Here is a 15,341-nt window from a genome sequence, read left to right as displayed (position 1 = left end):
TATTCGTCTGAATTTTGCCCGTTTTAAAAGCCACTGCCACTGATCAAGATTGGCATTCAAGCAACTTCTCAGCCACACGTATTTGTTTTTCTGAAAACAAAGTAATGCGTCCTGTTAGATAATCGGTGCTCTTCCATCTCTTATCTGCTTCTAGGTATCTCATGCAGTACGGCAGACACGCCCTCGACATACTAGCCAACAGTCAGGACAGCCTTCGCCTTCGCTGGCTGGAGCAGTTGTTTTCCTCTGCCGCCGATCAAAATAAACAGGAAGTCATTGAGGAGGGGATTCCCTTGCAGTCAGCTGTTAAGTTGGTACAAAGCGTGAATCCTGGAGTGAGCAGCGGTAAAGTGGAGCACAGGTTTAAGGAGATTCAGAGGCTCCGGGAGAAGACGTGTGCGCTTACGTCGTGCAATGAATCGGGCTTTAAAGACCACGCTGAAAACGAAAAGCCATCGGCGAGAAAGGAGCAAGTGACCAAGCAGGAGTTCATTGAGGTCTTCCATGACTTTTGCACCCGTCCAGAGATCTACTTTCTGTTGGTGCAGTTCTCCAGCAACAAAGAATACCTGGACGCAAAAGACCTGATGAGGTTCATTGAAGCTGAGCAGGGTGTGGCACAAGTGGGTAACATGAAACGATGCATAAATTCAGAAAACAAGTCAAATGTAAAAATGTTTCTTTTACTTGGACGACTAGCTCAGGCTTTTTTAAGACTAAGACTTTTATTCCTCCTTGTAGTCTGTAATTTCTCTGTTTATTTCTCGGTCTTCTCTTAATTTTCTCTCCATCTAGGCGAGTGAGGAAATGAGTCTGCAACTCATCCAGGCCCACGAGCCATCAGAAGAGGGTCGGCAGCAGGGACACCTGTCATTGGACGGCTTCACCAGCTACCTCACTTCGTCAGAGTGCCACCTGTTCGATCGGGAGCATGACACCATTTGTCAAGACATGTCCCAGCCTTTGTCTCACTACTACATCAACTCCTCCCACAACACCTACCTCATCGAGGACCAGTTTCGAGGTCCCTCTGATAAATCCGGTTACATCCGCGCCCTGAAGATGGGCTGCCGCTGCGTGGAGGTGGATGTTTGGGACGGCCCCGACGGGGAGCCGGTGGTTTGCACGGGTCACAGTCTTTCCCGTCCACTGGCTCTGCATTCTGTGTTGGAGGCAATTGCAAAGTTTGCATTTGTGGCGTCGGAGTACCCGTTAATTCTCTGTATTGAAAATCACTGTTCGCTGCAACAGCAAAAAGTTTTACTGCAGCATCTCACAAGGATATTGGGGGATAAACTGTATAGAGATCTACCAGCTGAAGGGGCTTTGTACCTACCGTCGCCGCGTGAACTAAGACGTCGAATCCTACTGAAGGGTAAAAAGCTTGGGCCAGATTCAGATGGGGAGGTGAGCGAGGAAGATGAAGGAGCAGAAATGAGCCAAAGGATAAAAGCGGCAAATGCTGCTGGAACCGAGAAGGACGTTGTGCAGAAAAGTGTCTCTCTCACATCTGTCCCTCAGTCTAACATGCCTCATTCTTCCCCCAAACGTTTCCAGCTGTTGAGGGAACTGTCCGACTTGGTAACTCTATGTCATTCAGTTGGCTTTAAAGACTTTAAAACTTCCTCTAAAGCTCAAAAACCTTGGGAACTGTGCTCTTTCCATGAGTCTCTGGCTTTGCGTCTGGCTGGCGACAGCCCTGGAGACTTTGTCAACCACAACAAGCATTTCTTGTCCCGAGTGTACCCCAACCCCATGCGCATTGACTCGAGCAATATGAATCCCCAGGACCTGTGGAAGTGCGGCTGTCAGATTGTGTCGATGAATTTTCAGACAGCAGGACTGATGATGGACCTAAACACGGCCTGGTTCCGGCAGAACGGGAGCTGCGGTTACGTGCTACGTCCGGCCATCATGCGGCAGGAAGTGTCTTATTTCAGTGCTGACACCAAAGACACTGTACCGGGCGTGTCGCCACAGCTGCTGCATGTAAAGGTAGAGCATAAATCATTAAATGCTCAATTTATTATGTGCTTGAAGTGAGACGCTGTCGTCCAGTTTCAAAAATGTTGGCAAATTTGTTAATCAAAATATACTAAAAGTAACAAGTATTAGGGAACTTGAATAAGAGCTAGAGTGTGCTTGACGGTGAAATTATGAACTTTACCGACTGTATGAATTTCAGTTGCATTATTATAAGATTATATGGTTGTAATGGATGACTACTAACTTTCTGGAAATTACATGGGAATTTCCTGAAACTTACAGACTACTTCTCAGAAATGTTTATGGAGCCTTACAGGGTACTTTTCTGTAATTTAAGAGGTAGTTTTTCATAAGTTATTTGTAAACTTAGACACCTGTCTTTTTAAAGTAACCTCAAAGTTCAGGTGTGTGCGAAAACACAAGGCACTTTCTCCTCTAAACTAATAAGTTACAGGAAGGTAGTGTACATTCCTGATGGTACCATGTTATGAGTTACCTAATAAAACAACTAAAGTGAATGGTATGTTATAGAAACTTGTCCCAAAATTCTGGAAAGTAGCACAGAGAATCTGAGTTGCTTGATGATACAACTTAATTTCCAAAAATATCCTTTCAAGTTCAAGGTGCGTTACCTCTAAACTCTGGAAAGACTCACTGGAGTTCAGAAAAGGGTCACTTTGTAAGTCACCTCGTATTACAGATTATGTCTAGAAATGACCTGTAGTTTCCAAAACACTTATTTAATTAAAAGTCAACCTAAAATTTCAGATGGCAAGAATTTAAGGAGATCTTGTCAAAAGTTACAAGTCAGTTCCAGGATTGTAATCTCCAAGTTCTAGGAAGTGACTACTAAGTTCTAGAAAGTCCCATGTTACAAATCACCTCATGGTAGTACCTGGTCCCAAAAGATAACTTGTAGGTTCTAGCAAAGAATGGGCTGTGTATGTGTGGGCACTAAAAACAAATGCTCTTTAAGTAATAGGTATTTTTCCTACAGGTGATCAGTGGCCAGAATCTGCCCAAACCAAAAGGTTCTGGGGCCAAAGGGGATGTTGTAGACCCATATGTGTATGTGGAGATCCATGGCATCCCAGCTGACTGCAGCGAGCGCCGCACCAGGACAGTGAGACAGAACGGGGACAACCCCATCTTTGATGAGAGCTTCGAGTTCCAGATCAACTTGCCAGAGCTTGCCATGGTTCGTTTTGTGGTGTTGGACGATGACTTCATTGGGGATGAATTCATAGGTCAGTGTGTTGGGACTATTATTGGAAAAGGAAATCTCTTTAATTGTTCACACCTGTACAGCATACAAAGAGGGGGTTTTGTGAGAGATTTGAGCTCTTAACTTAAAGTACAAAAAGGTTTTATAATGCACATAAAACAGGATATGATGCAACCAGATGTGGAAATACCTGTTTCCTGTGTAGTACTGTGGGAAATGTTGTTGTTGTTGTGTAGATGTCACTACCACAATATGTCCAAGATGTTAAGTGAATAGAAAGAAACATTCAGGTTAGCAATGATCAGCTTTTGCTTTGTTGCGCTGCAATTAAAGTAGTTCTCAACCTCTGCAGGCCAGTATACTATACCACTGGAGTGCCTCCAACCTGGCTACCGACACGTGCCCCTCCAGTCCCTCACTGGGGAGGACCTTCCACACGCCAAGTTGTTTGTACATGTGGCCCTCACAAACCGGAGAGGAGGTGGAAAACCTTACAAAAGAGGCCTCTCGGTACGAAAGACTCGAAAAGGGAGGGAGTACACAGCTCTGAGGGACTTAGGAGTTCGGACCGTCGACGAGGTTTTCAAGATGGCCGCTCCTCTTCTGAGGGAAGCGGCAGACCTGAGGGGTAACATGCAGGTGAGGAAACATTTCATGGAATATGTGCTTCAGTTTAAGGCTTAGATAAAACATCTTGACAAATGTGCAAACTGCTTGTTATCTGTAGAGCAGTATTTCTGACGCAGTGGTGTTGAAGATATGTTTCAGATTAAAAGAAAAAGAGGACAAAGGTCGAATGATAGCAGAGGAGTCCTAAAGACTGGTGTAACTGGATTCCATAAAAAGTTCTATTTTGGAAATCTTCAAAATCAATCTTCATCTCACATCTTTCAGTTCTGTAAAACGCAACAAGGAGTGGAAGCTTTTCAGCAAAAATCGATGTGTAGATAATGTGAACTATCTGTCCCTTTTTACTCTGGCCTTCACTTCTACTCAACAAAGCAAGTTAATATCATTTTAAGACTTGGTCATAAATGGATTTAAAAAATAATAAGAAAGTGGAACAAACTACATGAAGAGGCTTTAAAACTGGAATTGCCACACTTGGAAGACGTCAACATGTGCAACCTGTCCATGTGACTCAGCTAATCCAGTAACCTCTGCTCACCTTTTTAAGTTTAACCATTTACATTTGAGCAGAGTCTGACAATGGCATAACTTGCAGTAAAATTAAATTGTGATTTTTGCCAAATCAAACACTATGCAACATCAGCATTGCCATCAACAAAATGGAAAACCAAGTTTTGTGGATCGTAATGGCCTCTTCTGTCGCTGTATAAGATTTACACCAGTCAAGACTTTTAATGGCCGACAGATTTCAGATCTTGAGGTTTTTCAGATGTTCTTTCTGAAGATTGTAAAACTTACAAACTAATTCGAGTAAGCGTTGTCTTAAATCAGCCATGAAATGTGGAAAACATTAACCAATGTGTTACAGACCTTCGTTGGTCAGAGCCGACGAAGGTCAAAGTGGCCAGTTGTTAGTTCTGCACTATTTAAAGTCAAGCCACCGTTTTTCACTGTGAACCAGTCGGTTTCTTTAATCTTGCCCTTAGCTTCATCTTTACTCCACCATTAATTACTTTAATACATTCATAAACACATACAGTTCAGTTTGGTAGTTATTCAGCAGAATCAATATTCACTCCGGTGTGAAATATTATTCAATATTCCTTTTCAAAATGTGTTTTATGAGTCAGTCAGTTTGGTCTGTAAGTGCTTGTATTAATTATGCCAATTAAACTGTCACTAATGCGAGATTGCCGGCATTCACACCGTTCAGTTTTTTTTTTTTTTCGAACCTTCACAACACTGCTGCAGCAGGAGAATAAATGATTTCTGAAAGGAAAGACAAAGTGCTTTGTGGAGAAAATAAATCAAGTCAGTAACAGGAAGGAGAAAAAAAATCTCACAATTATCCCGGGTTTATTTGTTTTGATTCTTTCTGCAAATTATGTTGAGTTTCTGTCAACCCCCTCCACCCCCCACAAAAATACAACTGAAACCAGATGTTTACGTGTAATGTGTAAAAGATAACACACCCTTGAGATATTTGCTAAATACTTAAATAATAGGGTTTTTTTTTTTTTTTTCTCAGAACTCTGTTGCAGTATTCAGGGAGCTGTGTGGGGTGTCGGCTGTGGCCAACCTCATGCAGTGTGTGCTGGCCCTGGGCTCCAGAGTGTCGGGCCCAGAGGGGACCCCGTTACTGCTGTTCGACCTGAGAGACAACTACCCCACACTGGAGCCCCAGGGGCCCCTGCCGGATGTCCTGCGCCGAGTCGTCTCTACGTACGATACGGTGAGGAAAGAATGAACTTGGAAAATGTGCAAGAGAAAAACAATTGATGAGAAATGGCATGCGAGTCACATCCCTCCCTCTGACTCTTTGACCCGACAATCAAACGCTTCCTTTTGAGGCAGCTAGCTTCGAAGTACAAAGTGAGCTTTCATTGTCGTGTTGCAGACAACACCCCCGTTTGTCTTCGGCTTGCCGGCAACATCCTCATGTTGGCCCGAAGCCGCCGTGTGTTTCCACCCAAATAAACCACATACTACCACTGACCACGGGGGGAAAGTCGTTCACCAGATTAGATTTATGGAATAGCTTCTAAAAATACACGCCGGGCGTCAGAAGATGAGGAGTTAATTTTGCAGATGGAAAAACAAAGACTGGAAGAAACAAAGAAAACAAAAGGCGTATCCGTTAGTTACCGTCTCACAGACCAGCAGTGGCGGAGGCATAAATCTTTGTATTCAAAAAGGTTTAAAGCTGCTTTTATTTACCCATGTTTATGTTTGGTGTCAGTTTGTCTTTCTTCCCTCTATATTCTTCCTCCCTAGTTTCTTTTGGCCGAACTTGCACCAGTCGCTCCATAATAAGTGGGTTTCATGCAGCTCTAATGAGGAAACTAGGCGGGGTTTTTTTATTATTGTTTTTTTTGTTTGTTTGTTTGAAAATATAGTGTTCTTCACACTTACGGGGTAAATCATCAGCCTAATCTGACACAGAAAAATCTAGAAAAAAGCTGACTTTATTGTATATGGAGATGGTTTGGGGGGGGGGCATGGTCAGAATTTGTTGGTTTTGTTTTCTAAACCATTTCACGTGGTGGGAACAGAGAGTCATTGATGGTGCAAGATTCTCATAAAGTCCCTGTAGCTCAACGTGGCACAATAAGCAATAAATTAATTAGTAATTTGAATTAAAAATGAGCTAAATTTTGATTGTCAAAATTGCCCTTCAAATTTTGAAGGGCAATTTTATTTACAGACTTCATAATTCATTTTCATCATGGTTTTGGTTGTGTGGGGTTTTTATACGAGCTATATGTATTGCTTTTGGTTATCTATTTTGGACATTTAAAATATCTTCCAGTTCCAGTGTAAGTATTCTTTACAAAATTAGCTTATTGATTTTTGAGAGGACGAAGTTGCATTATTATGCTATCATCAATAGATTTCTTGAAGATAGCATCATTTATGGCATTCATTTCTGAGACAATTTATCATCCAGCAAGATTAACCATGACAGGCCTACCTGCAGCTTTTAGCAAGCTGTCGATATTTACGTTTGCAGTGGTAGGACAGAATGGGTTTTTTTTCCTGGCATGCTTCCCAAACAACTAGTTAGCATGTAAAAGACATCTGAGGGTTCTTATGGAGGTTGAGTGACCCCAAGAGGCCGCTTTTTGCCAAGACTGCCTGCAAATGTATTTTGTTTTTATGTTTATTTTACTTTAAGTATTTTTGAGGAATATCTTGGGTATGAAGATGCACAGCTGATGGGTTACAGGTTCTCAGACAAGAACAAGTTGCAAAGTTGAAATGCTCTTGATTATGGTTTCGGTGCATAATCTGGGACACTTTAAGTCTCCCACAGCTGTTTATCACCGCTGTGCATCTAGTTTGTGGGACCGCAGGCCCGTGCACCGCGGGTCTCGGCTAGAACATACAAGTGGGTTAGTCCATGTCTCCAGCCGCTTCCGTTCCAGCCGAACGGAGCGGAGCTGCAAAAGCTCGCCCCGCCGCTGAATACCATTAGCATAGATTTGAATGCGATTTGGCTAAATGGATTCATCGCCCGAGTCCCTGACACACAGAAAGAAAGAGTCAGGAAATGAGAATCTGGTTGTGCACTTCTTGTGGAATTTGATCTGGTTTTCGGCGACACGCGGTGGTAAATCCCTTATTTGCTTGAAAAGAATGTTTTGTTTTTGTTTTTTCCCACAGCGGGGTCGAGTCCCAGAAGGCTTTCTGAGAGGAAGTGTCTCATTATTCATACAGTCTCTGCATGTCATCCATATGTAGCTTTGGATGCTGCTGTCATGTGCATTCATATAGTCGTACTTTGAGTCTGAACTCTTTTTTTTTATATATATATACTTTTCCAACCAATCAATACAGAGCAGTAATTCAGTGTATTACAGAACATATTGACATGTCTACCATTTAAATGATTCTTGCTTTTTCATTTGCATTGTATGTCCACCAGCTAGCTCTGTTGTGTCATACCCGATAAAAGCTTTGCAAATCCACCTGACAGTAGGATTTATTAGTTAAATACCGATGCGATTTATGGGCCCCTGTTGCTAACAGAGTGTCCGTTTCCTGTTTTCCGACCCCCAGATGGTCAACGCAAGCAAAGCTGTGATGGAGTTTGCAGATGCAATCTATGAAAAAATCCTGCATATACAGACAATGGGTGAGTAGGTGTTTTATGATGGACATAACTCCAGGGGAAACTCATATAACCAGCTCGTGCTTGTGAGAGCTCCCACGCAGGCTTCTCTGTGACTTCATCTGTTTCTTTTAATTTTTCTTAAGTTTATTTTATTCTGTTCAGATCAAAGTTACTTTACCATCATGTTTCCCTACTTTGATGTTTTGGGGTTTTTTGTAGGTTCTGACTTATTTTTGTGTGGGTCTCCTTCCTTTTTCTGTATTTTATTTCAATTGCTTTATAAATTCCTTCCTCTTTTTACCTCATTTATGCTGCTTTTTTTTTTTTCGAAGAGTTTTTGCGGCGCTAGTGGCTCGTATTTTTTCTACAGTAGGCAGACGGGAAGGGGGGTGAGAAGAGGGGGGAAGACATGCGGCAAAGGTCGTCGGGACCGGGAGTCGAACCCGCGACGTCCGCGTCGAGGACTAAGGCCTCCAAACGTGGGGCGTGCTAACCCCCTGCGCCACCACAACACATCAGAAGGAGAGAGCTGAGAAACACATGCAGCAAATGTTCTAAAACAGAGACAAGCAATTTTATTTTGCGAGATAAGAGTCTGGGATGTGTTTTTATGGATCTTCCTAGACTCTTGTATCCCTAAATAAAACCCAGGCAACCATCTACCCTTATAGATTACCTAATTGGTCAATTGAGTTCACCTGTTTGTAATTTAACCTCCGATGATTCAGGCTTGGGTCCAAATGTAAGATTTTGGCAAAACGTGGAAGTTCACAGATGTTGTCCGTCCAATTGGAGTTTGGGTTACTTTGCAAAGAACAATTGGTGAGACAGTCGGGCAAAAAGAGACCCCAAATGATTTGCAATTATTATTGCAATGAGAGGTGGCTCTGTGAATTATTAAATGAGGCATGTCACACACTTTTTCAGATTTTTATTTGTGAAAACCTTAAATCCTTTTCCCTCTAAACTCACGATTCTGCACTGTCATGATGGTGACTTGTTACATAAAATCCCTATGAAACGGAAAAAGACCTCAAGGGGTATGAATCATTTTGCAAGTTACTACTAGGTGACAACTTTTGCAACCTAGTAGTAACCAGGTTTATATGCATATAAAATATGCATATAAACCTGGGTTATATGCATGTTTTTAAAAGCAGCAGGTTTAAACTAGCATCATCGCTGCTTCTCCGTCACTGAAATCCGGCCCATCTGTGGTTTCTGGCATCAGCTTTTTGTTTACTTCAACAAGGGACAGTTTGGGTCGTCTGACCCTTAACAGCCAGACTTTTGCTGTATCATCCAAGAGTCAGATTCTCCTTCGGCGGACATATCGTACATTTTGTGTACTTGATGCTCAGAAATGTTAGTCAGTTGCTTGTTTTGGGGGAAGGAAAAAAAAAAAAAACCAAGAGCTCCAGATAAACACGAAGCGAAACATTTCTGTAGAGTCGGGGTTCATCTTGGGTCATTGCGTAAAGCTAAAGGCAATTTGATTACTGTTGTTTAACAAATCTGGAGACTCTTCTCTCCGAGAAAACGTCTCTCATTTCTCCTCGTGGGTTTTGTTGAGCCATCTTCTCTCATTTAACACTTTCACCTGTTTTGCAACACGGCCACAATCCCATTTTACCACCCTGAACTCTGCATGAATCCTTCATTTCATCTGCGGTCACATGTAAACAGATTTAAGTTTGCGATTGCTCAGTCCTCCCCCTCCCACCCGCGAGCGGTCGGCCCACTGTTTGTATGTTCATCTGATTATGGAGCCCGGAGCCTGATCTTCTGAACAAAGCTCTTCCTGTGTGTTAAGGGCAAAGATGGTGATCAGGTGATCCCCAAGGCAGAGGTCCACTCTGTGGTCTGAAAGGAGGGCGCGCACCGGAAGAAGGCCTATATGGGTCACTTGGAGGGAAGCATGGGATGGTTGGTGGCAGAGATGGATGTCTGGAAGTTACATCAGGGCAGAGAGAGGAAACGGAGGGAGGGGGGAGGAGAGGAAAGATGTGCTGCAGCTTCAGACGAGGTTGAATCGTAAAAGATAAGATTAGAGCTCATCGGGATGTGCCGGTGTGTTTGAGAAGTTTGTGAAACTCGTGAATGTTCGTTGCGGACAATCAGAGCAATGGGGAGCGTACTATATGACGGGGATCTTGTGTTGTTTCCGTTGTATTACGAGCACATACTCAGTATTGTACACTCTACCATTCGCATTGTAATACAACACACGATAAGAAACGACAACACGAAGGTGCGGCCTGAGCGTTCGTTATGCGTTTCCTGAGCAGCAAAGTGAGAAATTAAACTGCTGCAGGCAAAGTAAAAAGCAGATCTTAATTGGCTGGAAAGTCTGGTTTTAAACTCGGCGTTTCCAAGAAACGGCGTCCTCATCTGTTAACGGTTTTCACACCATGCGATATTTGTCGTCGACCTTTTCTCAACCTCGGGCGATCAGCTGTTTTCCCAGTCTGGCTGAGCGATGTACAGCATAGTCCTCTGAGCCACACCAGGAAGTGTAACAAACAATAAAAAACCCACCAGGATTTGAGATTTTTTTTATTTTTATCATTTCCTCCTCCACTACAGATGTGCAGGAAGTGGAAGTGATGCAATGTGTGTTACATCCTGACGCGCTGGCCCCGAAGCTCGCTGTGGCCTGCGGGTCAGACGGGACTATTTTTTGTTTGCATATGCAAAGAAAAACAAAGACGTTGTTGTGTGTTGGCTTGGAGATATTCTATCTGTGCTTTTTTTTTTTTTTTTTTTCTCCCTCGGAAAGAAAGCCAGCAGAGGGAACAACGCTGCTTTGGGTTACCTAGCAACTGTGTGGTAAAGGTTATTATTAAGGCAACTTATGTAGGTGTGAAAATGTGGAGAAGGGACTGGTGTGTGTGTGTGTGTGTGTTTGTGTGGTCACGCTTGCAGACGTTTAAGGTGCAGAGAAGCGACCGTGTGAGGAATCGAACTCGCCCTCAGTCTGTTTGCCCTCCTCTCTCTGTGTGTGTGAGAGAAAGAGGCCCACAACTTAGCATACTAAACGTCAATGTTCTGCTGATGGCTCGCTGTGATGCTTTGCCCCGTGTTAACCCACTTTTGGGTTTCCATGGTAACAGCGGGACAGTGGCCCGGGGCGGCCAGAGGAAGCCAGACACAAGGAAACAACTTGGTGCACTCACGCTCTGAATAGCTGCAGGCTGGACTCTGCGATCCTGTCTTTTTAGGGGGTTTTTTTATGCAGATTTCGTCATACGTTGCTCAGATTTCCATGCTCGTCTTTGCTCAAGTGTGATGAAACCTCTTCATAGTTCCGCCTCTGATGTCTGCAAAGTATTCACGCCACCCTGGTTTTGACTTGTTTTTCCTTTGCCTTCAGGTAAGGGGTTTGGAAAGATCCTTGTGTGCGCACATCTTTATCAAAGGCTGATCCTTGTTGGCTGTTTTGAACAAACATAATCCAACACCATAGCTGTATGGCTTCCGTGTTTGCACGAGCGCCAGCAGTTCGCCGTGGATTCGCAAATTGATTCCTAGACGTTTTCATGCCATCTTGCATTAACAAAAAATTAAGCTTGTCCAGAATTTATCGGACAAAGTTGGTACAACAGTTTTACACGCTTTAAGACATTTTAACACTCCTAAATTACTTACATTTCAACCAGTTGAAATCTGCTGAATTTCAATACAAAACGTCACAGTCGAAAGGTCAGACACAACAGGGTCATGTTTAGTGCTTTGCCAACAGAAACGAAAATTACTGGAGGCTTTTACTTGCAAGTGGTTCATTTAGTCCTTTAAGTCTACTATGCATTCATCAGCTCAGACAGGGTGTGGCCTTTTTTTTTTTTTTACTTGCCCTTTGAACCGCGAATCTAATTACCAAGATAGCATTTTAAAACATTTTCTAGCTGAAGAAATCTTCTGTCATGCAAGTTTAAACATCCATATGGTTTTTCGGCTATACGTACCAAGGTGCTTTGAGAGTAAAGTGGAAAAAGTGACTCGACAATTTCCTCGTCTCATCCTTCCTCTCTCTTAAACAAATAAATAATAAAATAGGGGTGAAAAAAAAGTTTGTTTATTCTGTTGGTGTTGATGGTTGGGGCATGATCCTTCAACTTAAATTCCTACACATAAAGCAAAGCCAAAGGCGTTGCAGCCAAGTTAAAACAAGCCGAAGTGCCGCCCGTACGCACACACACACACACACACCCGCACACAAACACACCCACACCCACACACACACACACACGCCCATCCACACACGCATACTGAGCACAACAAAGATCACCTTGAGGGAAACGGTTGAGCTTCCTTTCTGCAAGAAATATCTAAAGTTTGTTTCTGGAAATCTTGCATTTAGCTCCAAATATATTGCGGTAAATGGCGCCAGGGTGGACTGTACTGCACGTAGGAAGCTTGCTGCTCCCGTTCATGTTTAAGCTAGTCTTAGAATGCAGCACAGCGACCTGCTATAGTAATTTCAAAGGGTTTTAGATAAATTAAAAAAAACTTAAGTCATTGCTTTGAACGACGTGGGCCTGACTAGAATCTCATTACCGTTAATTTTCCTGAAGTTTTCCTTGAATGCCTGTTGAAAACAGAGCAAGGGGGACTAAACAAAGCACCAAAACTGTCAACAGCACTTTATCAGTTCTTTGAATTACATTTCACTTTTCAGATTTTAAGGGAAATTCACATCGATCTGATCCTTATATTTGTAACCATATCCATGTATCTTTTCAATGGTGTGCTAGGAAGAGCATTCTTCATTTCCAGGTGATTGGTTGTTCTTTTAGTATTTAATAAGTAAATAAATAAAGCAACCCTGTTGCAGTGAAAGTGTCAAAACCAAGTCTGGCTATGTTGAACTTTGTAAATTCCACACCCTTGATCCCGATACACACGCTCTATTCAGAATGGGAGCTCTTTAAAAGTGACCCAAATACTTACTTTGAGATTTTGACGATCTACAAATTCCCAATCATTCCATCCTGTTTGGACACATGTAAACCTTTTTGTGCCCACTAGCCCTGTTGGCATAATAATATTTCAAAAGTCATAATGTTTGCCTTTGTTTTTATTTTCCTCTGTAGCGATGGAGTTTCATGAAAAGCTGAAAAGCCTGGCGATGAAGGAAGGGCTGAAAGGCTCCAAGGTCAGTCGAGCGCTGGAGAGCTTCAGCTGGAACATCACCATCCTGAAGGTAAGTCACTCCTTCCCACATGTTAAAGGAAAAAAAGAAAAAAGAAGTGTCATGTAGGAAGTTTAATGCGACATCTTGTTGCCTCCATCTTCAAAATTTCACATCCCTCCGATTTCTCCTCCCCTTTGCCTCAGGGCCAGGCCGACCTGCTCAAACACGCCAAGGCCGAAGTGGAGGAGAACATGAAGCAGGTGCACGACGCCGCTCTGACCGGAAACCTCAGCAAGGAGGGTGGAGGACTGAGGCGCGTTCGCTCCCAAACGGGACGAGGTCCGGATGACGACACGAGCGCATGAGACGCCTCGCCTCAGCGACCTGACCACACTGCTGCCATATTTGCTGTGATGAACTTTTCGCATACCACCAGTTTGTTCTCGCGCTCCCCAAAGCCGTTTTGGGAGCGTCGCAGCATTTAAGATCCGAGACCGACAAAAGTGTTCATGAAAGTAAAAATCTTGATTATACAATCGCGGTGATGTGCTGCCAGTAGGAGATCCTAGGATCGCAGCGGCGGAGAGATGAATGTAGTTAGACTTGAAGCCAAGGTTCTGCTGTTTGTACTGTCGTAAACTTGCCAATTGTTAACGATCTTCCTCTCATGTGAACTTTTTCTAGGTTTTAAGTGTGCCGTTTTTTACATGCCAACAGTATGTAAAAAAAAATACATACTGTTAGAGGTGGGTCTATCAATTTGTTGTTTAGGAAACAAACCAGGTCAGGTAACAGGACGCCTTTCCCTTTAAGTTAAAGAAAACCTACTCTGTATGTAAATCTTTAGATATTTGAAGTCTTCAGCCATCGTTGTGCGGACCAGTGGAGCCTCGTGTGACTTCGGCTTCTCTTTTTTACCGAGCGCCGTTTTGCTCCCGCATTGCTGCTCTAAACTCAGTTGCCATGAGATTGTTTTTGCACCAAACCTCACCTTCCTCCCCGCCTGACGTCCCCTTTTGAATGTTGTCTTACAAACAGTATTCTATATTTTTGTATTTCCCAGAATCCCCCAGGTCCCATGAGCTACTTTAAACCCTTCTTACTGTACCTGCCATACTGATCAACTCCATAGGTGTTGACGTCTGCCTCCAGGGAACTGATGCCGTTGCCGTCGAAAGCGTTTACTTTGCGTGCAAAACACTGTACAGTATTTTAATATTTGATTCTATCCTTTTTGCTGTAAAGAATATTTTGCATAAGTTATTGATGCTGAACGAAAAAAACTAAAAGAAAAACATTCCAGATGCGTTTTGGTGTTGTGGCAGTAGATGAAACTTGACCGGTAAAGGTCAGGATGGAAATAAACACTTTTTTTTTTTTTTTCTTTCTTCGAAAGTGACTAATGCTTGTGTGTGTTTTACTCTTATTTTTCTGCAAGCTCTTTCTAATATTCATTCATTTATCATAAGTTGTGTGTGGGGCTGAGAAGACAGCTGGGGACGCTCATCTGCTGGGTATGGGAGGCAGACATATGGCCCTCTGCATATGTGCTGTTCGTAAGCTTAACGGAGCTCATTTGTAGCTTGAAGAATTCATTGGGGGGGACGAAGGAGTCGACATTAACGAGCAGAACGGTGGCGTTTCAGCATGTCTCACCGCAACCTTTCTTCATTTTTCCAAGTCCTTTGGAGTTTTGCACCAAATTAGATTCGATCACATACCTCACAGGTCTGACAAAACATGCTAAAACCAGGTTTTCCTCATCTGCAATGTAATTAAATTGTAAAGTGTTCAGATTTAATTTTCCAACACCTCACATGGTGACTCTGTAGAAGCTGCAGAGAACATGTTGCGGCGACTCCGGACGTCTCGTCTTCCAGGGAAACTGGTGGTAGCAGCATCATGGTGTGGGAATATGGATTAATCTAGATCACAGGTGCCAAAGTCCAGTCCTCAAGGGCCGCTGTCCTGCAGTTTTTAGATGTGCCACAGGTACAAAACACTGGAAATGAAATGGCTTAATTACCTCCTTCAGTTCTCCAGAGCCTTGCTAATGACCTAATTATTCTATTCAGGTGTGGTGCAGCAGAGGCACATCTAAAAGTTGCAGGACAGTGGCCCTTGACACCCCTGATCTAGATCCTGGAAGAAAACCTATTAGAGGTTGCAGAAGAGCTGTTCTTTCCCTCATTTTATAACTATTTTGGAGAATTGTATCAGATTTGATTAAATCAAGGAAGACGGATTCATTG

General features: G+C 43.0%; 1 protein-coding gene across 1 annotated transcript in view; it reads left to right on the top strand.

Annotated features, from left to right (window-relative positions):
- The window catches only part of LOC116731412 (inactive phospholipase C-like protein 2), a 38,847-nt gene extending 24,359 nt beyond the window's left edge, over positions 1 to 14,488 (top strand). The window contains exons 5-12 of the mRNA XM_032581130.1: positions 155 to 623; positions 796 to 1,995; positions 2,984 to 3,233; positions 3,564 to 3,850; positions 5,370 to 5,573; positions 7,901 to 7,976; positions 13,049 to 13,158; positions 13,293 to 14,488. Of these exons, the coding sequence (XP_032437021.1) occupies positions 155 to 623; positions 796 to 1,995; positions 2,984 to 3,233; positions 3,564 to 3,850; positions 5,370 to 5,573; positions 7,901 to 7,976; positions 13,049 to 13,158; positions 13,293 to 13,454 (2,758 nt within the window). The 3' untranslated portion in view covers positions 13,455 to 14,488. The remainder of the gene's footprint in view (positions 1 to 154; positions 624 to 795; positions 1,996 to 2,983; positions 3,234 to 3,563; positions 3,851 to 5,369; positions 5,574 to 7,900; positions 7,977 to 13,048; positions 13,159 to 13,292) is intronic.
- The last annotated feature ends 853 nt before the right edge of the window (positions 14,489 to 15,341 follow it).

Source organism: Xiphophorus hellerii, chromosome 13, assembly GCF_003331165.1.
Source record: "Xiphophorus hellerii strain 12219 chromosome 13, Xiphophorus_hellerii-4.1, whole genome shotgun sequence".
Taxonomy (NCBI): Eukaryota; Metazoa; Chordata; class Actinopteri; order Cyprinodontiformes; family Poeciliidae; genus Xiphophorus; species Xiphophorus hellerii.
The sequence above is the reverse complement of the archived record's forward strand: the minus strand, read 5'-3'. Positions and strand labels throughout refer to the sequence as shown.